Source organism: Populus euphratica, unplaced genomic scaffold (assembly GCF_000495115.2).
Source record: "Populus euphratica unplaced genomic scaffold, PopEup_1.0 scaffold106.1, whole genome shotgun sequence".
Classification (NCBI taxonomy): domain Eukaryota; kingdom Viridiplantae; phylum Streptophyta; class Magnoliopsida; order Malpighiales; family Salicaceae; genus Populus; species Populus euphratica.
The window spans coordinates 137,285-165,123 of record NW_011499991.1 but is presented as its reverse complement, the minus strand read 5'-3'; the positions used below and the strand labels follow the sequence as shown (position 1 = coordinate 165,123).

At 30.2% G+C, this 27,839-nt stretch overlaps 3 protein-coding genes across 3 annotated transcripts in view; 1 reads left to right on the top strand and 2 right to left on the bottom strand.

Moving 5' to 3' along the window:
• Positions 1–949: 949 nt before the first annotated feature.
• LOC105140367 (H/ACA ribonucleoprotein complex non-core subunit NAF1-like) lies at positions 950–4,339 on the top strand. Its single transcript, XM_011047165.1, has 3 exons — positions 950–2,076; positions 2,787–2,864; positions 3,041–4,339. Exons 1-3 carry the CDS (start codon positions 1,159–1,161, stop codon positions 4,139–4,141), a joined length of 2,097 nt encoding a protein of 698 aa, XP_011045467.1. The 5' UTR covers positions 950–1,158; the 3' UTR covers positions 4,142–4,339.
• A 3,944-nt stretch (positions 4,340–8,283) lies between these two features.
• Positions 8,284–12,953, bottom strand: LOC105140365 (protein ULTRAPETALA 1). The gene is made up of 3 exons (XM_011047164.1): positions 12,394–12,953; positions 10,532–10,856; positions 8,284–8,686 (listed from the first exon to the last, which is right to left on the bottom strand). Exons 1-3 carry the CDS (start codon positions 12,599–12,601, stop codon positions 8,512–8,514), a joined length of 708 nt encoding a protein of 235 aa, XP_011045466.1. The 5' UTR covers positions 12,602–12,953; the 3' UTR covers positions 8,284–8,511.
• Positions 12,954–24,022: 11,069 nt separating this feature from the next.
• Positions 24,023–27,839, bottom strand: part of LOC105140405 (formimidoyltransferase-cyclodeaminase-like) — a 17,380-nt gene continuing 13,563 nt past the window's right edge. Inside the window, exons 4-5 of the mRNA XM_011047215.1 lie at positions 26,442–26,446; positions 24,023–24,051 (exon numbers count right to left, since the gene is read on the bottom strand). Of these exons, the coding sequence (XP_011045517.1) occupies positions 24,023–24,051; positions 26,442–26,446 (34 nt within the window). The remainder of the gene's footprint in view (positions 24,052–26,441; positions 26,447–27,839) is intronic.

Below are 27,839 nucleotides of genomic sequence, written 5' to 3'. Positions count from 1 at the left end.
ATATATCAAAATAATATTTTGTTTTATTTTTTAAAAATTATTTTTTACATATCAAAACATCAAAATGATCTGAAAATAAAATAAATAATTTAAAATAAAAAAATAAAAATTATTTTTATCAAAAGTTTTTTTAAAAATAAAAAACAAATAGGATTTTAAGATCACACTTTAAAGATATTTCATAAAAGGATATTTATTTAAAATTATTTAATGTTCTTAATTTATCACGATATTTCTTTTTTATTTAGATTTTTTTGGGATACTTAAAAATATTAATATATAAAATAACATTTATTTAATGTATTTAAAAAAGTCATTGATTTTTATTTAAATATTTGATTTTTTTCCAAAAACAAATCAATGGTAGATAAAAGTTAATGAATGCATTCATATAATGTTTTAATCCTAGCTTTTTCCTTCATAAAAATTGGATCTATTTAGGGGAAATTAGCATGCATAGTTTTGACCAATAATGACATGAACAAATCTAGAAATTAATGATCTAAACAAATTTTAATTCATTAAAAATAACATCAATTGCTTCCATATTTGCGGAAATTATATAACCTTAGTTATAAGATATCCTAGGCATCAAAATATTAAATAATAAGAAAAAACTTCAAAATGATTGTGAGCCATGAAACTAAGATAATAAGAAAAATATTAAATAATAAGAAAAAATAAAATCCAAGCATATATTACAAAATAAACCCATAGTATCCGGGTAGAAACCAAGATATCAAGACCAATAATTCAATTTTAATTTGAAAAACACATCAATTTATTATACAATTTTTTATCCTTTTGAAAAGATCAACGTCCACTTCTTTATTTCTTAACCTGTCATATGAACAAAAAACAGGGGGGTCTCAAAATAACAGATTCAAATTAATGGCCCAAGAGTAGCCCATCCCATGTAAATAAGAAGCCTTAGCTCACCAAATCCATATAAAAAATCCCAACAAAAACCAAAACCCTAGCGCCTTCCAACTAGGGTTTAAGAGGCAAACCTTTCTCCCAAACAATAGAAATCCCAGTTCTCACACACAAAAAAAAAAGGGAAAACAGTATATATATACTATCAATAGATTTGCAACTGTTCAGTTATGAAATTTCACTGCACCATAAACTCTTCTCTCCAAAAATCCAATCTTAAAAATGGTGGGGTTTGTATCTGAACCCTCCACCATTAAAGAAGAAGAAGAAGAAAGCAACCAAGTTTCAAAAGCTAGAAACTTGGAAGACCCAATTGAACCTTTTGATCAAAAGCTCACAAATTTTGCCGATTCTTTTCTTGATTTTGATTCTATAGAGGAGTTTTTTGAAGACCCAGAAAGGTTTACTTTAGATTTTGAGAAGAGAATGGAGATGGATGATAAAGGGCTTGTTGTTAAGGACCTGGTTGTCAATGGTTCTGATTCGGTTTTCGAAGAAAAGAAGGGAATTGTTGATGGGTCTGATCTGGGGGGTTTGGTGAAGGTGAAGGAAGAAAGAGTGGAGCTTGAAAGAGGAGGGAGTTTGGGGTTTTCTATTGAGGAGGAGATGGGAAGGGTTAGTTTGGTTGCTGAGCTGAGTTTAGTTGTGGTTGATGGGGGTGCAAAAGTTGTGGGTGATGAGGCAGAGATAGGTAATGGTGGTTTGATGAATGGGTCGGGTTCAGATATTGGTGACGGTAGTGGTGTGAATGGTAAAATAGCGAGTGATGAAGAGGAGAGCGAAAGTGAAAGCGAGTCTGAATCGGAGAGTGAAAGCAGTTCATCTTCAAGTAGCAGTGATGATGGTGATGAACAAGAAGAGGAGAGTGATCAGGAAGAGGAGGAGAAGAAGGGGGAAGTTAGAATGGAAGTAAATAAAGGGTTAGATGGTTTCGGTGACATGGAAGAAGGTGAGATAAGGGATGTTGATGGAGAGGAAATTTTTGCTGGGAATGATAATGAGGATGAGGGTGAGGAGGAGGATGTGGTGGAGGAGGAGGAGGAGGAGGACGATGGATACAAGATGGTTGAGTGGAGTGATGTTGATGAGGAGGAGGATGCTGCTACGGGAGAGCCTATTAGGTCGAAGAACGAGGTTCAGGTAAATTTTTGCTGCTATTTTATGTGTGAATCAGTTTTTTATTATTGTAAATTGATTAATGTCCGAGGCATTGGAATTATTAGTTCTTGCTTTGTCATTGATCACGTGAGTACGATCTATGGGATTAAATATAGAAATGCAAGGTGTTTTTATACACATTTTTTTTCTGGCAATTAAATGTGAGGTTAATTTATTGTGTTATATGGCATAGTCTAGCGGTGTATTGTTTCTTCACTTTCCAGAAGATGAAGGTTTAGCAGCTTAACATGAATACTGTTTGAAAACAAATTTATTGTTGTGGTTACTGGTGCTCAGCCCAATTAACTTAAGGTTTATGTAAGAATACAATTAGAGGACTGTGAAAAGAAATAATAACAATAAAAACTAAAAAGTCCTCGTTCCTTCTCTCTTTGAGTCACTGATTTTTATGGTTCTACATTAACAGGTTAATTGCTTTGATAATGATAATGCAATTTACTATTAACGTTAGTTTAAGCATAGGATTTTTTTGACTTGGCTCCCCTGTGTGTGACTTTTACCCAGAATACGGCTATACTGTTATACCCAAGTATGCAGAGCATGACTTCTTCTTCGTATTCCTGAGTTAGGTTGCAGATCAAAATTTGATCCAGTGGCTCACTATTCAGGCGTTTCAATGTTTTGTTTTTATGTCATATTGCTAATCAAATAAACTTGTGCCAAATCTGCAGTGTCTCCCTCTTGTTCCTCCTGTTCACGCTTCATTGGAACTTCATCATCAGATGCTACCTGTTGGAGTTGTTTTGTCGGTAAGCCCATATGAAGCCAAGTGCAGATCATTTTTATTGAAGCATAGATGTCTTAAATCTAACACCAATATATGTAAATCACACAGAAATTTTGCTTTCTCTGTCAATTTAAGCTCTAGGTTGACTTTAGATTGGTGAGAGCTGTATCAGTAAATCTTTTATTCTTGATTTTACAGGCTATAGGTCCCCAGGTTATAGTACAAGGGGTGGAAAAGCACAATCCCTTGAACGAGGGTTCTATCCTGTGGATAACTGAAAAGAGATCCCCGTTGGGGTTGGTAGATGAGATTTTTGGACCTGTCAAAAACCCATACTACGTGGTGAGATACAATTCAGAAAGTGAAGTCCCTGCTGGGGTCCTTAATGGTACTTTGATATCTTTTGTTTCTGAGTTTGCCAATCATGTGCTCAATGTCAAGAATCTTCACAAGAAAGGGTATGATGCATCTGGTGAATACGATGAAGAGATAACTAATGAGACAGAATTTTCAGATGATGAGAAAGAGGCGGAGCACAAGAGTATGTTAAAAATGTCAAAGAGGGGAGTTAGTGATGAGAAATCTGGAAAAAACAAAAACAATAGAAGGAAGGTGAAAAATAGGGGTGGTGGTTGGAAGAATAATAAACCTTTGGGGGAGCAAATGCCAACTGGTGTAGATCACCTACCACCTGATCAAAATTTGCGTAATGACTCTGCTGTTGGAACATCATTGGCCCCAGTGCCTCAGACAACTGGTGTTTATGCACCTTCAAATGGTGTATGGGCGAATATGGTCCCATCTCAGCAGCCTCAGGCTTTAGCAATTCCAGGTGGGTTTCCGGCTAATAATATGCCTTGGCCTGTACAGAGTCAGCTTCAGCATCCCTATCAGATACCTATGGCAAATGGGATGCCAATTCAGCAACAGTTCAATCCTGGTCAGAGATTGCTTCCCAATGCTTTGTTAGCAGGCGGACAACCAAATTTCTTTGCTGGACCTGCATATCCTCCACCATGGCCTGTAGTGGGAGCACACTACTTTAACCAAGCTGCATTTGGAACAGGATTTCAGGTTCAACCTAATCCTCCAGCTATGAATGTGGTAGACCAAGGAATGATATCCACTGGACCGCCTTTAGGACAGAACTGTAGTTTCCAACCACCAGCCATCCCTCCTGGCAACATACAAGCTCCTCAGCAATTCAATGCAGGAGCCTCTTCCAGCCATGGAAGAAAACCTTATCGTAGAGGGGGCGGTCGTTTTTCACGTGGGAGAGGTAGACAGCCACCAAACTGATTTTTGTCATGTTTACATTTGCACTGTAACATGTTGAGCTGTAACTTGAAATAGGCTATGAGTGGACCTGCAGTGCACTGCAGGCTCGCCTCCTGTGTAAATTATTTTACGTTAATGGATGTCAGAGAAAATGTTTGCTACGTTGCTCGTCTGGTGGACTTACCTCAATTACAGTTGATGCTGCAGTATCCCCTTTCACGTTTAGTTCTTTATTATAATATAATTATAATGGTATTTAAGAATTGTTGTTTGGCTTTCGTTGAGGGGGAAGCTCGTCTGCTGGTGCAAGGGGAGTGGTGATAATGGTTGCTCATGGTTGGTTCATGGTGGTTGGGAGATTCTAAGAGAACCTTGGCATCAAGTTTCGGGCTCAATATATGCATGGATCTGGATTGTATCTTGTGGTCTAGGAGATTCTTTCTTCAAATCTTAATCCGTGCAAAATTTGGTATGCTCCTTGGGAGTGGTGCTTCTTGTTGTCTTCTGTGCAAGCCCAAATGCCTTCTCTCCCTCCCTCCCTCCCTCCCTCCCCATTCAGCTCCCACATTCCTATATTTGTGCAAGCTTCTTCATAGGCCATAGCGTGTTGGATAAAATATAAAATAGAAGTGGAGAGGACATGACAGTGATGCAAACTAGACTACTGTTTTGTTTTACGTCTGGTGAGCGTGGGATCAGAACAACATACTATAAGAACAAACGTATCCTTATAAATATAAAAACTATACATGTATTATAAGTACAAGGCCAAGGTATTTTTTCATTTATAGTTATATTTTTTACTTGTCATAAAAAAACATATTGATAACTTCTACATATTAATTTATTTGTATTAAAAAAATTATTTAACCTCTAACAAACGAGTCGAATAAACACATTAGTATTTTTTCTATATTTATTTTTGTAAATGATTATTGATTTATTTAATTAAATACACAAAAAATTTTTATTTATAATTGGGGTTTTTGTTGTAAGAAAATAGAATAACTAGTAATATTCTAATTCTTTTATTTTTCTTAAATAATATTTATTTTAATTATCTTTTTTATTTTTTTAATTTTAGTTATTTTCATTAAAATATACATGACAAAAAAGTTCATAGTCCAAAAAAAGGAAATATAATTTCAAATCTTAAGAGAAATTAGTATAAATAGTATATAAAAGTAGTTCATTCCCGTGCTCCACCATGGATAGGACCCAAAAAAAAAAAAAAACTTTTTAAACGTTGCAAAAATATATATATATTAAAATTATGGGGAATTTTTATTAATCTAATTAAGTTAATCAATTTTAAAATCTCCTGATTTAGTTATTTATTTGGTTTAAATTTTAAATTAAATATTTTTATATATAAATTAGTTGATTTCACATATTCAAAAACAACTTTAAACAACTAACAAAAACATAACCTAACTTTTTAAAAAAATTAAAAATATAAATTTAAAAAATAAAAAATAAAATGATGATATATTAAATCAATTTAGATTAATCCTAGTTATAAATCTTAATGGATAAACATTTTATCAAAATATAATAATTAAAAATTTATTTATGAGAATAACATAGTTTATCAATACAAGTCTCATATTTGCTATCTTAAAATTACAATTGCAGAGGCATTTTTTCATCCTTTAAGCTTACATTCGAGATATGTGTGCCTCAGTGAATTGTTACATTTTCAAAAATAAATATTCAATATAATATATCCCAGCTTTATTAAATTTGGATGGATTTGATATATTTATTTAAAGTGGTTGAATTAATTTAGATTTGTTAAAAGATAGACTGATATAACGACCCGGCCAAACTCAATCAACCTGACAGGTTAACTCATAATCTAAGAGAGACCCTAGTTTTTTTTTTCGAATGAGGTTTTTTTTTCTATACCTCTTTTTTTATATGTTTTTTTTAGTTAGTTATTAACATCTTTTGAAGCTTACTATATAAATATTATAAAAATATTTTATTTTTTCAATATAAAATTTGAAATCTTTTAATATATATATTCTATGTTTTTAAAAAAAGTTATGTTTTTGCGGGATTTGAAGTTTTTTTGTATATATATTTTATATTCACAAGAAAAAAGTTATGTTTTTTAAATATAAGATAAAAAACTTTTTGATTTAAATACTTGAACTTAAAAGAATAATATAATATATTTACAATGTGGGAATTGAAATCTTTTGGTATATATACTCTATATTTACAAGAAAAAAAATTATGTTTTTTTTAATGTGAGATTTGAAACCCATTAATATCTATACACTCTTATGTTCTAAAAAAATATTTTTTTAAATTTTATTATTTACAACATATATAACCTATATTCATATGATTTTTTTATAAAAAATATTAAAACTTTAATTATTTTTTTTAAATTTTTCTAGCTTTACCCAAATTGATCCTTGAAACTCAAGATCCAGCTCTTTGGTGAAGTAAACACTCGGACAAGGTATGATAACTATGCTTACAAGTGCCAAATACCATCCCCCAGCAACTTGTCTTTCAAAGTCAAAACCAGCCCTTATATTCCTATGGCAATGGAGATTTCCTGCAAGTATAGACATCTTCCTCAGTAGATTCATCCACTCACTTGTGATTTCCTCCCATTTCTGACCAATCTTGGAGAAATTATCACCACCATAGCACTTCAATGGTGCCAAGAACTTCCTAACTAGTTGACTTACAACTGCACCGAATTTCATTTTAGTACTTGATTATAAGTTAGTCTTCAATTTGTTTTTTTTCGGACTTGTTGTTATTCTTTAGTCCCTAGGTTGGTTACATGATTATAACTTTGAGTATCATTGGAAACATGTTTTAGAAATAAATTAAATATTTTTTATATTTTAAATTAATTTTTTTGTATTTTAAAATTATTTTAATATGCTATGTTAAAAATAATTTTTTAAAAATAAAAAATATTTTTTTAAAAAAAATTATTATTATATTTTTAAACAGATTTAAAATAAAAAAATAAATTATTGAGCTTCTTAATTTATTTCCTGAAATGAACCATTTAGCAATTTAAATTTGTAGGAAAACATCTACATGAAAAGATTTTACAGAAAAAAACCGATTGATGTATTGAAAAGACAAGTCACTAGAAATCAATGTACCAAGCCATTATTTTATTTGGGAATATGGTTGAATAATAGTTTTGAAAAAAAATTTAAATTAATAATATTTTAATGTTTTTTATTGTTTTAATACATGTTAAAAATAACAAAAAAAAATTATTTTAATATATTTTTAAATAAAAAATAATTTAAAAAATATTATTCACCACAATATCAAACTCAAAGTATCAAACACAAAGTATATAAATGCAACCAAAACCAATGACTAATAGCCCCTTTTTTTTAAAAAAAAAAAATTGTTTCTAAATCGTGTTGATGTAGCAATGTTAAATAATTTTTAAAAACTAAAATAAAAAATATTTTAAAAAACAATTTCAATCCTTCTAAGACTAGAATTCTTCACCATGTAAAAGACCTGAAAACACAATTTCACCTCAGTTCAACCATCCCCAACAGGGGTATCCCAATAACCCAAAACTTGATTTGGACCATTTTATACATTGACGCAACCACGCTTGATCTTAGACCATTTTCTTCAAACCATTTTGTATCCATACTAGATTTTACTTTAACCTTTAACCTTTTAGATAAAGTAGCGAGCTGACCAAACCAAACTCAAACGACCTGTTCATGTTCAAATGAAACTGAGTCTATTCAGCTTCAAAGAATTTACAATAAAATAACTGACTTGGATTGATTGATGCCTGAATCCTAAACTGGATGACCCTGAACAGACCTGACAACCATGCTTCCAAACATGCAAGTCAATTGTCACAAACCCTTATCTTTCAGTGGCCAGGTGAGCAGGGCTTGAGCCTGTGGCTTAGCAGATGTAACAAGCAAGTCTGTTGGACCTGTAATTACAACTATTTTTTAAAATACATTTAAATAACATTATTATTTTTAAATCATCACATCAAAATAATCCAAAATATATAAAAAAAAAATTAATTTTTAACCAAAAAAAATTAAATTTTTATTTTAAAAAAACAACATTCCCAAACGTTCTCAACTGCCAAGAATTGATGGTGGAAAAGAAACCCTCCGTAGACATGAACATTGAAAAGAAAAAAATAAATGAGATAAATTACTAAATTTCGAGGTTCTATACCAGCCAACGAGCACAGTGAATGCCTATCTCAGAGACTGGAATTTCAGGTTTAACATAAGAGAATGTTGCTCATAGGCTTAACTGTGGGGGCAGGGGATTAAATAAAGCAATAATGCCATGGAAAGGCAACAAATAAAAGGGGGGGATATCAGGACTGCTAAAGCATCACTGTTTTGAACTCAAACTTTTGCATTCCTAGTGAAGTCAGTGCAAGTTTGGCAGCTGCAATCTGAGAAACGACAGATTTCACAACCAAAGCACACACAGGAAGTGCAGCCCTTGCATGTTGGAGAACGGGTGCAACCCCTGTACACCCTTCGACTAGCCCGTTCTTCGTCATCATCACATGTTATTCTGAAATAAGTAAAAAAAAACAAATGAAACCACAACATTAGTTAAATTTCTACTAGCAGACTGCGTGCATGTATGCTAGACCATTGAACTACTAGAAGAAGTCTAGTCAAATTTCTACACTAAAGTTGTGCAAAAGGCGAACTTCAGTCATGCATCAAGTACAAATCTGATAATTGCAAGAACCCACCAATCCATTTAAAACATCTTCCAAATATAAAGAAACTCGAGCACCGATGGAAAAATTGTAGCCCATGAAGAAACACAGGTGCTTTTGCTTCTTCAAAAGACTTAAATGAATAAGTTTCAACTATAGATAATAAAAACAACAGATTGAGTGGGAAAAAAATGCAAAAAACAAAAATTATAAATGTTCCAAATTCTGTAAATGGGATCTCGTATAAGAACTGTCCTTAACGTGAAAATGTTCCAGAAAAGCATAGAGTAGAAAGCATGTCACTGGGACGGGATCTCAAATAAGAACTGTCCTTAACCCTTAATGTGAAAATGTTCCAGAAACACATGAAGTAGAAAGCATGTGACTGGGTTTCCTTCAATTGCATGGCACAAAATTACATCTATAAATGCAGGCTGGCAATTAGGAAAATAGAATTTGTTAAAAACTCCACTATATACAGAGTTTACTTTGTATCCCTCTATGACTATCACTACTGAAATGCTTCCGTGCAGAGGTGCGAAGGTGGCAGTGAAAGGTAGGATGACACCTATGGCTATGTATCAAGACTGGTTCCATTGTCATAATAGAGGATAAGGAATTTTTGTTTAACTTCAGAAATTAAAAGTAAGCATCAATCACATGGGAATACTACTCAACTTTTAAACTAAATGAATTATCATCATATCAAGCACAATTATATCTCTGATCTTTTCATCTTTTCAACATGCTGAAAAAAGGTGCTTAACAGATTTACTGAAACTTTGCAACTAAAAAAATTCAGAGGGGACATGATCTGGCAGATAAACACGCACTTCATGACAGGGCAAATAAGAAATGCTTCGTGAAGAGAACTCTAGGTAAAAAAAATGTCCTGCAAAAGATAAAACACGTGAATCCCCTATCCATTTTAATAAAACATGAAATCCTTCTACAACAACAGATAGTTTGCTCCTTTATTTATGATTTCTCAAGCAAGGATATCTTATCTCTTTAATCCTCTAAATGTACTTTAGCTATCTGTGATACCTATAAATGAGAGTAGTCTATCACTAAGGATAATTTGTTTGACCGGATACCTTGGCCTCATCAAGTGCTGTTGAATGTCTGATCGAAGGTACTTTTATCAATCATGACCTAAAACTAGATTGCATAGAGGCTGATCACGCTGTAATCATATAAGCCTGATCGTATAATATAAACTTTTGTTTTCAAAGCATCAGCATTCTTCTAACACCTAAATCAAACAATATTCCATCTTCTATCATCAATGCCCATCCGAAAAAATTATTCATCCTGTTAGTAGATGATGCGCAAAATCACACATTCTTCACTAGAAGAAAAGAAACAAGAAAGACAGCACAACAAATGAAGTTGAAAATGAATTAAAACAAAGATAGTGATTGGATTCATGACCTCGTTTTGCTCTCTAAAGACAAGAAACTTTACCAGCAAAGAGAACAAGAATGAATCAACGCATGGTTTACTTAAAAATTGCAAACATGTCAAAATCTCCAACATACAGGCATGAAGTGCATGATCAGAATCCAGCTTCCAATGTAAAAGGGAAACTGATTTTAGAATCATCGTTCAAAATGACTAATGACCTGAAACTTCATGAAGGTCAAAATAAAGCAAATCATCAACAATCAGTGATTCAAGGGGAAACTTACTTGTCATATGGCATATCAGCACATTTCCAGTTCTCATCTGCCAAAGCATCATGGTGAATCCGACACTCCTCTTTGGACCGTAACCGAAACCTGCGTTCCTTGTTACATTTATTACAGCGAACAAACTCATCACGATGACAAACTCGTCCATTGTGTGACCTGTGGGATCCATTGCCATTTTTTGAGGCCTGATTGTAGTATTTGAGCAACACAGTCTTTGACAATGGAACCTTCTCCCCATTAACTATGACCCAGACATTGTTCTTCCATTTTCTAGCTGTCTCTCTTCCAGAGTGCTTCTCAAATGCAGCAGGAGTCATCTTGTCTTGCATCAAGATAACCAATCAAACAATTAAAGGAAGCACTTGATATTTCCAGGAAATTAAGCAATCAATAGATCTGAACAAAGATTAAATTAAAGACAAAAAAAAAAAGATGATACTTTAATACAAATATGCTATGATCACATGCACGGAACAAATGAAAAAGCTTCATAGGGTCAAGTCACAGAGAAGAAGACAATGCACGGGGAACATCAATCCATTTTAACATTTAGAGACACCGACTGCCATTTTTTTGAATTGCTGTGAAGTTACAATGTGACTAAGACATTAGAAATAAGTATAACTGGATTATTGTACCAGACAATATACCACATTCTTCTGCAAGAGCCACAGGATAGCCAATGGAGCACAGACGAACAGTTGCATAAACGTGGCCCTAAAAGTTATCAGGTAAGTCCAGCAGAAGGTGTTTCACTAATGAGAAATGAAGATAAACAGTGTGAATACTTTCTCCTTTCAGTTAAGACCACAAGAGTTATTCTTGCGAACAAAATGCATTCCCCTTTCTACGAACCTAACTCTCTTTTAAGGGCTAGAAACTGCCCTTCCTGTAACAACTTTCAGTATCAAGCCCTTGCAAGACTCCATTACTGAACAGATTTTGAAACCTCCACCTATACCATACCAAGTTATCAATTCTTTAATCGGCTCTGAGGAGTCACAGGCACAGGTTAGACCACCTTTCCAGTTGCACCGTGACAGGAAAAAAAATTCGGCAATGTGAAAGAAGATAGATCCTGAGTTGTCAGAAGATGTATCCTAACTTAGCACTACGTAACCAGAAGTACATGCACACAGAAGACCACATCCAACTTAAGCATTAGTGTGCATGATAGCCCTTTAGAAGTCAGCTTCCTAGTTTGACCCCAACCAGCAGCCATCCTTGTACAAAAAACCATAGTTCTCTTCACATAGTCAACCTTGAATTTGCACATAATCTAAAGCAATAACAGTAAAGGTAGAGAGCTGTAAGGATAGAGTGGCCAGAGAGGGTACTATAAAGTACATAGAAGAGTGCCATACACAAAGGCTTACTCTGTCCAACAGGAAGAGCAGAATTCTGGTATCAAAAAACCAAACCTTAGAACATCAAAGTCAACCATTGCAATCAAAACAACAAAAGCCATGCAACTCTCATTGTAAAGAAGATCACTCAAAAGACCAGTTCTTGAATCAAAACACAAGCTGTAGTTCAATCTGAACCAGAAAAAATCAACATAGACAAGTCCACAGACAAAACTGCATTATCTATTTGAGCAATGGCATGCACAACTCACTCTTTCAGACAAAACAACATACACTTAGAGACTGTAATAATAACACAAAACAAAATTCAAACCATTCAACTGGCAAAGGATCTTTATCACTCTTGATTAAACAAAAGACAGTGACATCCATCAACGTCAAAACACACACACACAAGACCTATTCAACATGCATAAAAATCAGACCCCGGTTCATTAAAACACTTCATAAAAATTTTAAAAACCAAGACAAAGACTTTTTAAGAAAAGAGACCTTCATCACAACCAGGAGTGCATTCACATGTGATTTCAAGTTCACCATTGATAAAAACCCTAAGCCTACCAACAGCATCACCATATCTATGGCTAGTACACCCACACATCACTTCTATGTAATCTCCACCTCTCTTGACCCCACTCATCTCTCTCAACTCTTCTTCACTAAACAACAACACCATCTCTCTTTCAGCTCCATTAGCCATTTTTGCTCACCCTCTCAAAAGCTCTTCCTCTCCGCTTCCTCTCAGAAAAACAGATAAAACCCAGATGTCAAAATGGGATCTTAAGGTTAAAACCACCTAACAAATCAAGAAAAGATAGGATTTTGAGTCATGGGTATTGAAAGATATCAAACCCCCAGATAACCACAAGGGTTAAAAAGCCAAAAAAGACAGAAAGTCTCAAACTTTCTCAAGAAACACGCATCTCCAAGAGATCTGATGGAGAAAACGTTGAAAGTGTCATCAGATAAATAGAGAGGAGCGGAGTTGGTGTTTTTGGTGGTTTTGGAGAGATAAATAGAGAAAGAGCGAGAGAGAAAGAGGATGAGCTGGCTATTATGTGCGTGTTTGGTAGTGAATTTTAAAAAATGTTATTTTAAAACAATTATATATTAAGATAATATTTTTAAATTAAAAAAAACAATTAATTTATCAAAATTATTGAGAAATACGAAAAAAATACTAATTCAATAATATCTTAGAATAAACACTAAAATGGCATTTGAAAATATAACAACGTTATTTTTTAAGATATTTTTTCTAAAAAAACATCAAAATAATTATAAACTGTCCCTGAGAGAGAAGCAAGTGTCGCGGGGGCGTCTGTGAGAGAGAAAGGCAAGGTTGAAGAGCCCTTTTCATGTGCTAGAAAGAGTGCTATTTGCTATTTGCTATTCTTGCTTGCTGCATGACATGACACGAGAGAAGAAAATAAATACTTTTGTGTGTGCGTCTATATGTATATATATATTAGAGAGAGAAATTTGGCAGGATAGAGAGGTGGGGCGGGGAGTTGGGGTCAGCCAGGAAGGATGGTGGGGTTTATGGGGGGCATGGGAAGGACGATGGGAGAAAACGAGGCTTATTTACCAGGCATTTGAGGAAGATTCGGCTTGTGTTGATGAGGATTCACTCTTTACTATGATTTTTATTTTTATTTTTTAATTTGGATGGCATGAGGTCTTTTAAACACCGATTCTCTGATTAATTAACATGAAAACTTTGCTCTAATTGAATCTTAAACTAAACAGATGATCATTAATATGATAAAAACAGTATCTTTTTGGTTCGTGTTAAATTTGATAACTTCGATTTTAAGATGATTTTTACATTATTTGAAATTAAATATCTTTTGAGTGTGTTTTATATGGATTAAAGAAGTGGATTCTTTTAAATTTACAAAATGTAAACTCATAGAATCAAGAAAAATGGCTACGATCTTTAGACCACAAGCCCTGCCTGTTAACTTTTACTGTGCTGTACCTTCTTTTTTTAGGTTAGAGTCGTGTTTTTGGTTTTCCAAGCTCTGCCTTTTTGGTGTGGTTGGCTTTGCACTGTTTCCAGGTAGGGTTTTTTCTCTCTTTTTTTCCCTGTTTTACCTGGGAGGTTTTGTGATTCGCGCCAAGAAACTTGTGGGAGGAGTAGGGCTGGAGAAGGTGACCAATGTGTTGATCTGCCCTGGAATACGTTATAGAATAATCACCACACAATTTCATTGAATGCATTGCAGAATATATCTATTCATTAACCTGGCAAGAGCAAAAGAACTGTTTACTACAAAGTTCGTAGTACAAACTAGCCACCAACACCCTTCAATCTCCTTTTCATCTCGAAAAGAAAAATGAGAGCAATTATTATTATATGAAGACAAATATATTGAGGCTGTAGCCATGTTAGCCATGAATTTGTGCAAGTGGAACCAACAACATAACATAGCAGTCAGTAGTCTCGATGTTTGAAAATGGTGCCCATGAGGACTAGTCATTGTTTTCTTTATTTTTTTTTATAGACATGCATATCAAAACTTGAATATATGGCAATAAAATGAGATAAATTCCTTTTATTGTTAAGTCAAGTACTGGAATACGATGAAATAAGACAAACTCTTTTCATCACTAGATCAAGCATTGGAATGCAGACTAGTCATCTTCTTATTTACTTTGATGGTTGTTATTTGGTTTCAAAGGTTTTGATTCGCAACGAGTGTGACATCTTCTAATTTTAGATATATTTTATTTAAAAATAAATAAATTAGAGTTTTTTAATGTTTTGTGATGATTTTAATATATTAATGATTAAAAAATTATTTTAATATATTTTTAAATAAAAAATACTCTTAAAAATCGTAATATTACGTGTGGTGGAGATTTTAGTTGAATTGTCTATTGCAAGGCCAACCAGAACCCCTTTTAGTGGCCACAATATTGGGTAAGATGAAAAGGAAACCTCCAACACTACAATGACCTCAAATCACCGTGACAGGCATCCTTTCCATTTATTTTATGTGGATAATTGATGGCAAGGATTGGTAATTCTGATATGATTATTTAAAAATTAAAATGGAACTGCAAAAGAATATCCACGTTAAGATATATATACATATATATATATATATAATTTGAGATAAAAAATATATTCAAGTGACAAAAATATGAAAAATCTAAGAACATTTTTAACCCCAATCGCAATGCTTTACTTTATCAGACAGAATTTTAATGAAAGAATCACCTTGCTTTACTATGCCTAAACTAATCTAAATAGACCTTTACCATTAAAAAAACTTACAGTTAAGGAGGGAGTTTAAGATGTGTACTTTGATTAATTTGTTAAATTAAAAATAATAATTTAAAAATGAACAATAAAATAATAAAAAAAAACTATTAAATTCAAATCTAATGATGAAATATAATATTAGCATAGCAGCAATCTCATAGTTGGTAGCACATTACTATAGACCAGACCAAGCTCTACTTCACGGTAGCTTATTTAATAGTTTTTTAAAAAAAAATTAAGAAAGGTTTTAAATTTAACAATTATATATTTTTTTAATTATAATATATAATAGTATGATTAAAATAAAATAGGTACGATGATGTAAGGGAGTGGTATCACCTTGCACACCACACATGACTACTAACTATGTGTTTAATAACGTAATCCATAAATTTTTTTTAAGAATAATTTTTATTTAAATATATTTAAAAAATTTAAATATTAACACATTAAAATTATAAAAATAGTAATAATATTTTTAAAATAAAATATACTTTTAAAATACATTAAAAAGACAAAAGCTATACCAATCAAGAACTGCGGAGCTTATTAAAATTTGTAAAGATTCTCAACACTAATTTAATTAGATAAGGAATATAATAAATAATTTGAAGAGCACTTGCTTTATATCCAAGCTAGCCTTTCCCATGGTCCTTGTTAGGACAAAAAACAATAATTTTTGTATGTCTGACAAAGGACAATAATCAAATGATTATAACATATAATAAGATCTGATTATATATATATATATATATATATATGTTCAACTCTTTTATTCTTGAAGTTATAGGGCTCATTGTTCATGGTTGCCAAGTTGTGTCATCGTTGAAGCCAACAAAATAAAGCTTGTCATGAGTCATGATCAACTTGGAGCTAGCTAGCCAAGTTGGATGCACTTCTTCTGTTCATGAGGTCATGTTTCTAGCTTTTCCCACTTTCCTTTAATTTTTATTTTTTCCTTAAAGAAAAGGTAAACCTATAATTTATTGCAAAAAGAAGAAGAAAAAACTACAATGACAAGATGATAATTAATGGTTATCATCTCCAAAAAAAAAAAATAGAGACTATTGAAACACATAAAACATGTTATTGTTTTAAAAATACTTAAATTTATTTTAATTTTTTCATGAATATATTTATTCTTATGTTTTATCCATGGATATCAAATAATAATAACATGAGAATAGAAATCAGGGAAGAAAATTAAAGAATAAAGATTTCATTTTAAAAAAGCATTTCGTTTTAATTAAAATATAAATTAATTTGAAAATAATTTTTTATCCTTAAGTAGAGGTGATCAAAAAACTGGAAAATCAATTAAACTAAAAAAATCAAATAAAAAAAATTAAGTTAACCTATTAGAAAACAAAAAAAAATGATTTTATTTTATTTCGGTTTTAAAAGTCTAAAATTGATTAAACTGAACCCGGTTTAGTTCTAAGTTTCAACCATATTTCAAATTTAGATATAAAAAACTTATTTTTTATTTTTTGATAAAATCCTAATCTTCTACTATTATTTTCTTCTGCAACCAACTCTCCCCTTCCTCCTTCCCCTCCCCCCCTTTTCTCTTTAATTTCTTAGTTTTGTGATGTTAGAAAAGAAAAACTCAAGTATTTTTTTCATTGTTTACTTACTTGTATTTATTAAGAAAATAAATTTGGGTTTTAAATGTTTTTTTTTCATGAATTTCTTGAATTATTTGTGAGTAGATAAAAAAATTACTTTCAAATATATGCTTTGATTTCTGTAACTTGGCTTAATATTGAATTTTTTTATTAATTTTTTGTGCCTGAACTCTTAAGGTATTTGTTTATTGGATTTATAAAGGAAAAACAACTTGGTTTTCTATTAGGGAAAGCGTTTTCTTATTGCCTTTTATCATCTTATTTTGTTATATTTTGTTATAATTTTGTTTGAAATTCTCATTTGATTGTTGATAATTACCTAACCAGCAACAACAATCAATTAGTGTGTATTTGTTTTAGAGGTAAGAGTTGTGGTTTGAGGTGGAATCCATTAAAAAAGTTATAAAAAACAAAAAATATTAGCTTTTGTGGTTGAGTTTTGTGCATAAATGGGTTGTACCCAACCACAATCTCAACCACAAAAGCTAAAACAAACACTCCCTTAATCAGTTTTAAAAAAAATAAATCGAACCAAAATAATCGGTTTGAATCAACTAGTCAGTTCAATTCGGTTTAAAATTTAAAAAATATAAATTTTGATTTGGTTAGTATTTTTGATTTAAAACTAAACCAAAAATAACTATCTCTATTTTTAAATAAATAAAAATATTAAAAATAAAATTTAAAAAAAATCTCTAAATGTTTTTTAACCAGTCAGCCATATAATATATTCTCACAATCTTGTATATATCCTCCGCATTCAATTAGATAAAACTAATGATTGGGGGTATATTAGTGATTTGATTTTAAGATATTTTTTATTTATAAATATATTAAAATAATATTTTTAAAATTTATTTTTAATTTTAATATATTAAAACAATAATGTGTGTGTATAAAATAATAACTTTAAATATAAAAAAATTGACCCATTTCCGTCTCAAACGGGGAACTCACACCAATGATTAGTAGTCAAAGGTAAGAGGATATTTATTGTCCTTCGATCACAAACTAGGTCGGTAGGGCCTTTTTTTTTCGTTTTTTGTTTGAATCATAGTTTTCGCCATGAAGATGAACATGTTCTTAGGTACAAGATATCATGTGGTAGTTTTAGGTTCGCTGAATCACACTATACGTAATAATTTTCAAACTACGATTCAATTGTAGTTAGGAAATTGAGGGCTTGATTGCATTGTTTTTGTTGAACTTCAAGCGTTTTCCATAGAAGGCTGTCAAGTGTCATGAATGGAACAGCTCGTCTTAATTATGTGCTGCTTTGAATTTAATTTCCTGTTACCTAGACAAAGTCACTAACTCCAAGTCCTTGATTAGCTACACAGGAGGCTATATGTATAAATTCTCTGAAACGCAACATCATGATCGCTGCCTGAAATTAGTTTGCTTTTCTGTGTCCGCTGGCTAGGGTTGTCTACTGGGACACATGGTTTTACTTTAACCCGCAAAAGCCTGCACAATGTGCTCAATCTCCCTCATGATAAGCCGATTTCATGTTGGTTTTACCGGGAGACACCAGGACAAACGAGGAGGCTGGAAAATGAATGGTAGATATCACCTTGTTCTGCTTTGCCTTTCTGCTTTTATTGCCATTGGCGCAAAAAACAAGCACCTTGTTTGCCCTGCTTGGTACTTTGCGTTACACAGCGGCTCTTGAACAAAACGAAGGCATGAGAGGCAAGAGAATCACGTGCCTGATTCTTTTGTCTCGAGAATGGCATGTTAAGATTTCATGACATGACACTCTCTGATCAACTGATTTCACATACCATTGTGATTTATGACAGTGTTTGCGTTAAACCAAATGCTCTATTCTAGACACTATAGAATAATTGCTTTGACTAAGCTCAGAATGCTCGAGTCGTCCTCCTGCAACTTTACAAGAACATTTGCATGCCAACATGTCGCGCGCCAAGCTGGCATGTCAAGAGAAAGTAGGCTTTCAATGGCAGGGATTCCTCCATGATTACCAGCCTGCATTTCTTCACTGCTGCTACTTTTCTTGCTTTTGTTCAATGAATTATGAGAGCACACAACCACCCACTTGATTATTCCATTCAATCGTTTGTGAATTACTGCCGAAACTATTATCTACAGTGGTCAACTTTAGTACACACAAGGTTCAAACGCCGGCCCATATACTAACATTTTCCTCTTCCTTTCGGTCGTTCTAGAGTGCCTTCTACCGACGCATGATTCCTTGTTGTCTTAAATGAACAAACTCAGATGCTAATGTGGATCAAATGATTGGTACAAACCTGTAAACAGTGAGTTCAAACCAACTTTTTTCTATTACTTAGCCAAATCATGGCCGCAAAAGAGGTTTAATTGGATGGTAATTCTTTTGTTTCAACTTTTACAATACAATGGGGAGAAAGTTGAAAGCCTGACTTGATCAATATACTAATGAAAGCCTGCTAGAAATACTAATGAAATGGCCTGGTGTGATTTCCAACTGGGAGGCCTCGGTGTTCAAAAAGTTTGTACCAGCCAAACTCCACCTTTGACTTTATGAAAAAAATATATATATGAATATCTTGAGCTAGTTTACGCAATCTGGACCAAATTTCTACGGTTTGCAACTAGCTTTTATACAGGGTTAAGCAGGCTATGATCCAAAAAGATTTGGTGCCTAATGAGATCAAATTAACTTGAGACCTATATGAAGAGAACTCCTGAACTCCTGGCTAAATACAGCTAGATGAGTTCCATGGAGTTTCAACCTTAGACTCCATAAGTGAAACATGAAATTATTAACATCTTATTTTTGAAGTATTTGATAGATTTAAATGTCACTTGATTTATAATTTTTTTTTTAGATTAATATGGGTATCTGAATCAGTTTGCGTGTATTACGATAAATCTCATGGATCCTGAATTTAACGACTATGTAAATCTTTAGTGATTATTATATGAGCAACTAAAAACTTAAACTTGAGAAAAAAAAAAACGAATCTTTTAATTTCAAATTATTACCACTTAACCACCACTTAGATGATTACACTCAATTCATGTTATTACTTACAATTGTTGTGTATTTTTTCAATTGCTACATAAATCAAACCTCAAGAACTGAAACCATCTTTTAAGCATGTTTCCTTTCAATGTTACATCCTTGACGATGATTATTATTTATGATAATTAATGTTGTAATAAATACGTATTTTTTTTTACAATAAAAGTATACTTAGTCAGGTTTTTGTGCACCAAAACTAACGTCTTTGATTGAGCCAAAACACAAGTTATGCCTAAAAGAACAAAACAACAAAAATACAAGGGGAATTCATGAGAAATTTACTTATTAAAATGACATTAAAAAATTATTTAAAGTAACCAAAAGGATCACGGAAAATGTATGTCATTTTTTTTTTAATTGGAGTTGTTTGATATTATAATAGTAGTTATTTTTTAAAATATTTTTATTTAAAATATATAAAAATAATATTTTTTATTTATTAAAATTTATTTTTCACATCAAAATATTTTAAAAATATCAAAAAAAAAATTAAAAATAAAGTTTTTAAAAAACACCATAACACCGAAAAGACAAACTGATTAATATGTACGAACACCACGAAAAAAGCTTGCTGTAATTGAATATTGCATGACTTGGTGAGTGGGGAGAATCTACCGGGCATTGCATGATGTTAGGGGAAGAACCACCTGAATTCAAACATCTGATGAGCACAGCGTTTACAGACATTCAGTGCTGTTAGCCTAGACATTTCTCTGCTACTTTCCTGTATATGATTCGCTTGGCGCTCACCAACCTAAGCTTGGAGACTCCCTATACTAGAATCCAAGGAGGAATACAATTTCAAAAGGTTTCAAACCCACCATGATCATCGCAGACTGCTTAATTACCCCGTGTCCTTTTCTCATTCACCTAACACACACCTCCTCGCCCTATAAAGACAGCCTTAATAGTCCAAACAAACAACGTAGTTTTCAACCTATGAAGATCGCCAAATACATCACTGTTCAAGGTTGCTTCTTCACATGTCCAAATACTATGTATGGACCGCGCTTTTGTTGTTATATATACTAACTAACTAACTGTAGTAGCCAGCCCAAAACCACATAGAGGACTTGCATCGTGGAACAAATCATGACCATCTCCAGGTCAAGCCAGGCAGGCATGGGAGAGTTCGAAGAAAAAAGGGATGGAGATAGAATATTGTCTGCTGCAGAATAGTGGCCTGTGACTGACTTCGTTCACGACAGCATGGTTCAGCCTTCAGGATTCCTGACTCCAGAACTCTGTGTGATGATCTGTACATTGGTACAGCAGGATTAAGCCCATCTTGCCATTTTCGATTTTGATATTTAGTCCCTTTGAGTATCTAGATCGTTTCAAAACTTCAGTAAACTTAGTTTGCAGATGTCTTATCATTGCTGACATGATCATCAATTTAGATTTCCTCATCAATTGAGGTATACGCCCAAAACTTGTCATGAATGTAACAGATCAATTTTTATTTAGAAGTATTTTTTTAAATGAATTTTTTATTTTTTATTTTTTCTATATATTTTTAGATGATTTTGATGTGTTAATATTAAGAATAATTTTATAAAAATAAATAAATATTATTTTAATTTATTTTTAAACAAAAAATACTTCAAAAAATAACTATTACCATATTTATAAATATTTTCTAGAACCTTCAATAGAATTACAGCTATTGAAACACGTGTTCTATAAATATCAATAAATATTTTTTAAAAAAATATTAATATTAATTCTTAAAAAATAAAAGAAAAATAGTAAAATACCATGGAGAAATATTGAAATATGTATAAAATTATCTATGTATTACTCAAAAGAATATATATAAAGATTTTATTCAATGTGTCCCTGAAATATGTATAAAGAATATGTCCCTGAATTTAAATTTTAATATAATTACATTAGCATCATAGCTTTTATAATAAAAAATTGTTTTAATTGTAGATACTTCCTTTTCAATATACATGAGACAAATAATAATGATATAGACATGAATAAAAAAACAATATGAATATTTTCATTTAAAGGAGTAAAAATAATATAAAACAGTAACAAAGAGCCTCATATATTTTTTAAAAAAAATCAAGGATTTAAAATTATTTTTTATATAAATATTGATGTATTTTTACTATTTTTCAGATTTTAATTATTAACTTTTGTTGATTTATTTTAATCATTTTTAGAGTTTTAATAGTAGAAATAAAGTACTATAGATTAGAGTTGATCTGGAGAAGCTTATTTTATACTATTTAAGATTTTATATGGTTCATAAATAGATATAAAATGAAAGGGTGGGATTAATATATTTTTTAAAAATTATATTAATGTTTTAGTCTATTTCTTAATTAAAATAAAATTGAATTGACATATATTTTGTATTGTGATGTATCAAAAAAAATATTTTTTCCTTTTATACATACTAAAGCCATTTAAATTTCAGCATGTAGAGTTTTTAATTTTTAAAGTGAGACAATATACTTGATATTTACTGATAAAATTTTATTTGTACATATAATAACTTTTAAAAATTAAGGATATTTTATTGAATAAAATAGTTCAACACAATATTTATTGATATAAAAAAAATAGTAGTTCTAACATTTAAACTTTGGATGAGTTCATAAGGAGCAAAATCTATTTACAGACTGAACTAAATCTTCAAGGGTTCCAAGTATAAATCTATTGTTTCATTTTATGCTTAAGTTGCATATAATATGGATTATTTTTCCTTGAACGACGAAAAAGAAAATAGAGAGATTTAAGGTTTCGTTCAGAATCAGTGTATTTGCCCTGTAATTTGCTGTGGGTCAGCTAAAAAAATCTATAAATTATATTAAAAAAATATAAATATTATTGTTTTTACTCGCATAAATATTCAAAACAGAAATTAAAAACTCTACCAGTATGCCACATAAAATTACCCGAACACCATAAATTTTAATAAATAAAAAGAAGTCATTGTAGCTTCTTTGACCTAACAGAGAAAGTGGAAATTGATCGGCTCATTCAAATGATGATATATTTTTTTTTAAAAAAAAAGTCATGCAACTATTGTGTTAACCTTGCTTAACTCTCGCTAAAAAGTGGAATAATAAACTGCCAAGGGGCTAAATAAAAAAAGAAGAGGGTAAAATAAAAAAGGCAATACTTTATATTAATCCATCTTAACATATGAAATTTATGACTAAGAACACGATCGTAATGAGCTAATTAGGTTGAATAATTTATTTTTTTGGTTCCTTCACTTATTCTCTTCTCTTCATGTTTGTACCTTGATTGAGTTTTAATTAACTATGTATTAAAATAAATCTGAAAATAAAATCAAAAGTTATAAAAAAATTAAAAATAAAATTTTAAATAACATGTTATATTAAATCAACTCTGATTAACTTAAATTAACTAGAAAAGTTTACAATATGGACCGTGGACCGTGGACATATTCTTAATTATATATATTGTTTTTTAAAGTAAATGATAAAAAAATAAAAAGATGATGAGATTATATTTTTTTAAATTCAAATTCAATGAAAAAAATTAATGATAGAAAGGGTTAGGTTGCCTTTTAAAAAACATTGAGGGAAATGCATTAAAAAAAAAAGATGTTGAATACTGTGTCTTAACCCATCAAAATTTTAATTTATGTCGAGGATTAAATTGGATCTAATATTTTTTTTTATTTTAATTCATTATACATCAAAACAAAAAAAAATATAAAAAATTACAAAAAAAATCTCTTAAAAAGAGTTTAGGTGCTCCGACTTGATAACCCAACATGTCTTAAAAAAAAGACACGCTTGCATACTAAAGATTTATATTTTTTTTTTGTTGTTTTTCTTTTTTTAAAATGACTTCTCATTCACATTTACTTCTTATAAAAAAATCAAATAACTTATTATCTATCTATCCAAATTCTGCCCACCGTACTGGAAGCTAAAAAACTATGGTGAACCCATTTTAACCAAACAACAATTTAAAAACACTATCAAACACATCTAAACTAATTTATTAACCCAAGAAACTCCAAAAATATCCTAAAATGTAAAATAAAATTGGGCTAAATATTTCTTCCTCAACTTCAATTTATTTTTTTAGATAATATTTAGGTTTTAAATAACCATCATTAAGCTACTTTCTTCATATAAAACCTATGAAAATCAAAATAAACCAATTTGGTAGTTGAAATATATGAAAACAACAATTTTATTTCTCCAAACCAAAATCTGGTGAAACTTTCTCTCTCGTTTACAATCCAGGGACTTGAAAATTACAAAAATAAAATTTTATATCAAAATTAAATTTAAAAAAACATAAAGGACCATACATTTTTTATTTTAAAATTGGACAACTGAATTGTACTTTTCATGATAACTTTAACCACACTGCCTGTTTTTAGTGCATTTTCTATATTGGTTCTTCTTTTAATTTTGTCTTTAGTTAATAAATAAAAATCAATTGGCTATTAACCTTGCAATTAAAGGACTCAATTGATGATAAAAGAGTTAAGGGATCAAAATTTAAAAAATTAATAAAACATTGTTCCAGCCCACATTACCTTTTGAGTGTGTGAGTAGTATTTAGCATTGTTCGACGCCACCCTTTCATTTTAGTTGATTTCTCATTTCAATTTTATATATATATAAAAAAACTGAAGCAAAAAAAATAAAAATAAAAGTGAAACTTCATATTCAAATACAATATTTCTTTATCCAAAAAATTAGTTTTACAGTTTCTGAAATCTGTAAAAACCATATTTAAAGGTTATTCCTAGTTTTGTTTTACAAGTTTTCCACATTTTTACAAATTAAAAAAAAATGAACAGTATATATTTTTATTTTTTATACAAACACTTTTTAACAATGTAAAACATTAAAATTATATATGTTTATATGGTTTTTATAATTAGCCAGTGCTATAAATTTACTATAAAGATTTTTCTTGAGTTATGAGTACAACTTTTTCATAATAATTTTCAAATTAAATTAATATTTTATGAATAGACTGTCATGAATATAAAACATTAAAATAAAAATTATAAATTATTGTTTTTATTTTTCATGAAAAACCTTTGTAATCTTGACATTTTTTCAGTGAAACATTTCTTGAAATGCACATGTTTTTTATTTTTTATCAGGAAATTAAAATTTTAAAAAAAACTAACAATGAAAATGAAAACGAAAACAGATGTCCTTTTGTTATTGAACATATCCCAGGGTGTCTTTTAAAATTAATTTTATGTGATAATTATGAATGAATATGATGCTATATTGTTTCACATAGGCGCTTGAGATAGGATGGTAACATGAACACGCTATCTAACGCCAAGAATCTTGTTTGTATCGATAATCAATATATATTTCATAAATTCTTTTTTATACAATAATCAAAATAGTTTTAAATTAATTTATATATTAATAAAATGTAAATATTTGTAAGCATGATCATTAAACCTAGCTCAATGACTAACTAAAAAAATTTAAAACTTAAATTTGATCCAAAGTGAGTTTTTAATTAAATTATATAGAATATTAACTTAATCAAATCCATTTAATTCAATGAATGATTTAATTACCTAAATACATTTCAAATTTAACAATATCAACACTAAACACAAAAGAAAACCATTATCATTTATAAATTGATGATCTGTGGTTATCACATCGGGTATGATAATTATGCTTACCAAACAAATGTCACAATCAAAAAGTACTAAGGTAGAGTGGAAGTCCAAGCGGCAACCATTAAAGTTATGTTTCATTTTAAAATAATGTTTTATTTTTTTAAAAGAATTTTTTACTTTAATATATTAAAATAATTTAAAAATAATAAAAAAATATTAATTTAATAAAAAATCTAAAGTTTTTTTAGAATAGAGATGTGGGACGATATTTGGTTGCGCGGTTTGAAAATATTTTTAAAAATTTTAATTTTTTTAATTTTTAATTTTTATTTTAAATTAATATATATTTAATATTCCCAGATATTTTAATATGCTAATATTAAAAAATATTTTTAAAAAATTAAAAAATTATTTTAATATATTTTAGAATAATAATCATTAAAAAAAACAACTAACATTCTTAAATAATCTCTTAATTATTATTTTTTTCTAAATTCTAACCATTTAAATCACCAACCACAACCACATTTTACTTTAAAAATAAAAAATATATGTTTCAAACCACAACCACATCCTACTTTAAAAATAAAAAATATATATTTATTATTATTTTTTATGGATACCATAAAACCATAAATCACGTCTCGCTAAACCTCTGTCCCCCAGTACATTCTAAAAACTATAAATACAAGTGGTTTTGTGTTTTTTTAGATCCCACAAAAAAAAAAATTAATTCATCCTGAACAGGCGGTGTTTGTTCTTATGATGACATTGTAATTTTAAATAATATTTTATTTTTTAAATATTTTTTAAGTATTTTTTAAATATATTGATTTAAAAAATAAATTTTAAAAAGTAAAAAAATATTTTAATATACTTATAAAAAAACTTTAAAAACACAATATCAAAAATTAAGATAAGATACGCGGCATAAGCGTGGCCGTAGTTTTTCTTAAAAAGTGCACAGGCGACGGCGTCTGTTCTTACCCTCTTTATTAAAACGATCATCGCCGCTAATTGTCACTGTCCTTTTCAACTCTTTTACTCCTTTTCCTTTTCCTTTTTATTTTTTTTCCTCGAATTTCCAAATTTAAAAATTCACTCCTCTTGTCAATTTCCATCAACAGAATCTTACCATCATGGGAGGGGAAAAAAAAAGGAGAAAATAACATCTTGCAATGTATAGTGACCAGAAAACTCAAATGCAATATTTTATTTTTGCTATGAATCATTATTTTGATTTATGGCTATAATTTTTAGTTTTGATTATAGTTTTAAAATGATTGGTAATTCTTTAAAAGAAAATATCACATCTCTTTTAAGGTATTATATCTAAAAATTATAATTTATATTTTTTTTTAAATCATTGTCATATTTAAAAGCCATAATTGTTAACGTATTATATCTAAAAATTATAATTTATATTTTTTTTTAAATCATTGTCATATTTAAAAGCCATAATTTTTCTAAACAAATTTGTAATCTTGTACAGTGATAATGGATTGTGAGTGTATAGTAATATTAATAAGAATCATGATTGATAATTTATTGTTGTAATTCTAATTAAGAGTAATAACCTAGTTTTATTCTTGAAAAGAATATTAGATTTCATGAACAAATGTTTTTTTTGGTTAAAAAAGTGATACTTAAAAATATAAAACATTCATTTAGTCTTTTAGATAAATCCATATCTATCCCACCTAAGATATTCATGGAACCAAGTATTAATAATTATTACAATATATTTAAAATTTTTATTTATTATATCAAGTATTCTTATTTCTCATTTTTGTCCTCTCTTTTTTTTCTGTGGCTTTTTAGTGAGGACCATTGTAGTCCAAGATTGAAATCCTTTGCCGAGACATGAGTGAAATTGAAGATTTTTTATCCCATGATTGGCTAAGCTAGTTTTTTTTTTTTAATCCTTTTCATAATAAATCAACTCGAATTTTCAAAAGATGACATTTTTAACCTATGATTGATTCTCGAGGGAATTTTGAGGAATTATTTATTTATTTATTTAGTTATTGTGTTTCAGAGAGACTCCTTCACATACAATTCCAATATTTGTTGTTATGTTAGCAAAAAGGAAAAAAAAAGAAAAAAAAAACTAGTTAATTAAAAATCTATCGTTTCGAATAGAGAGGATAGAAACTGGATCTTGCTCTGAGGTGAAGCCCAAAATGTTGGGAGCCCATTTGAGATCATTCCCTGAACTGCCATGCAAAAGACACTCGTGGCAATCTATCGATCTTGCTCCGATGAAGGGTTGGCCATCGGAAAACTATAGAGGAAAATTTTTTCATGATCGAAAATTTTCATTAATATAAAAAACCCTATATGAAAATAAGTTTTCTTGCTGAATCGGAAACATGAGTTGTTGATCCTATAGATAATGAA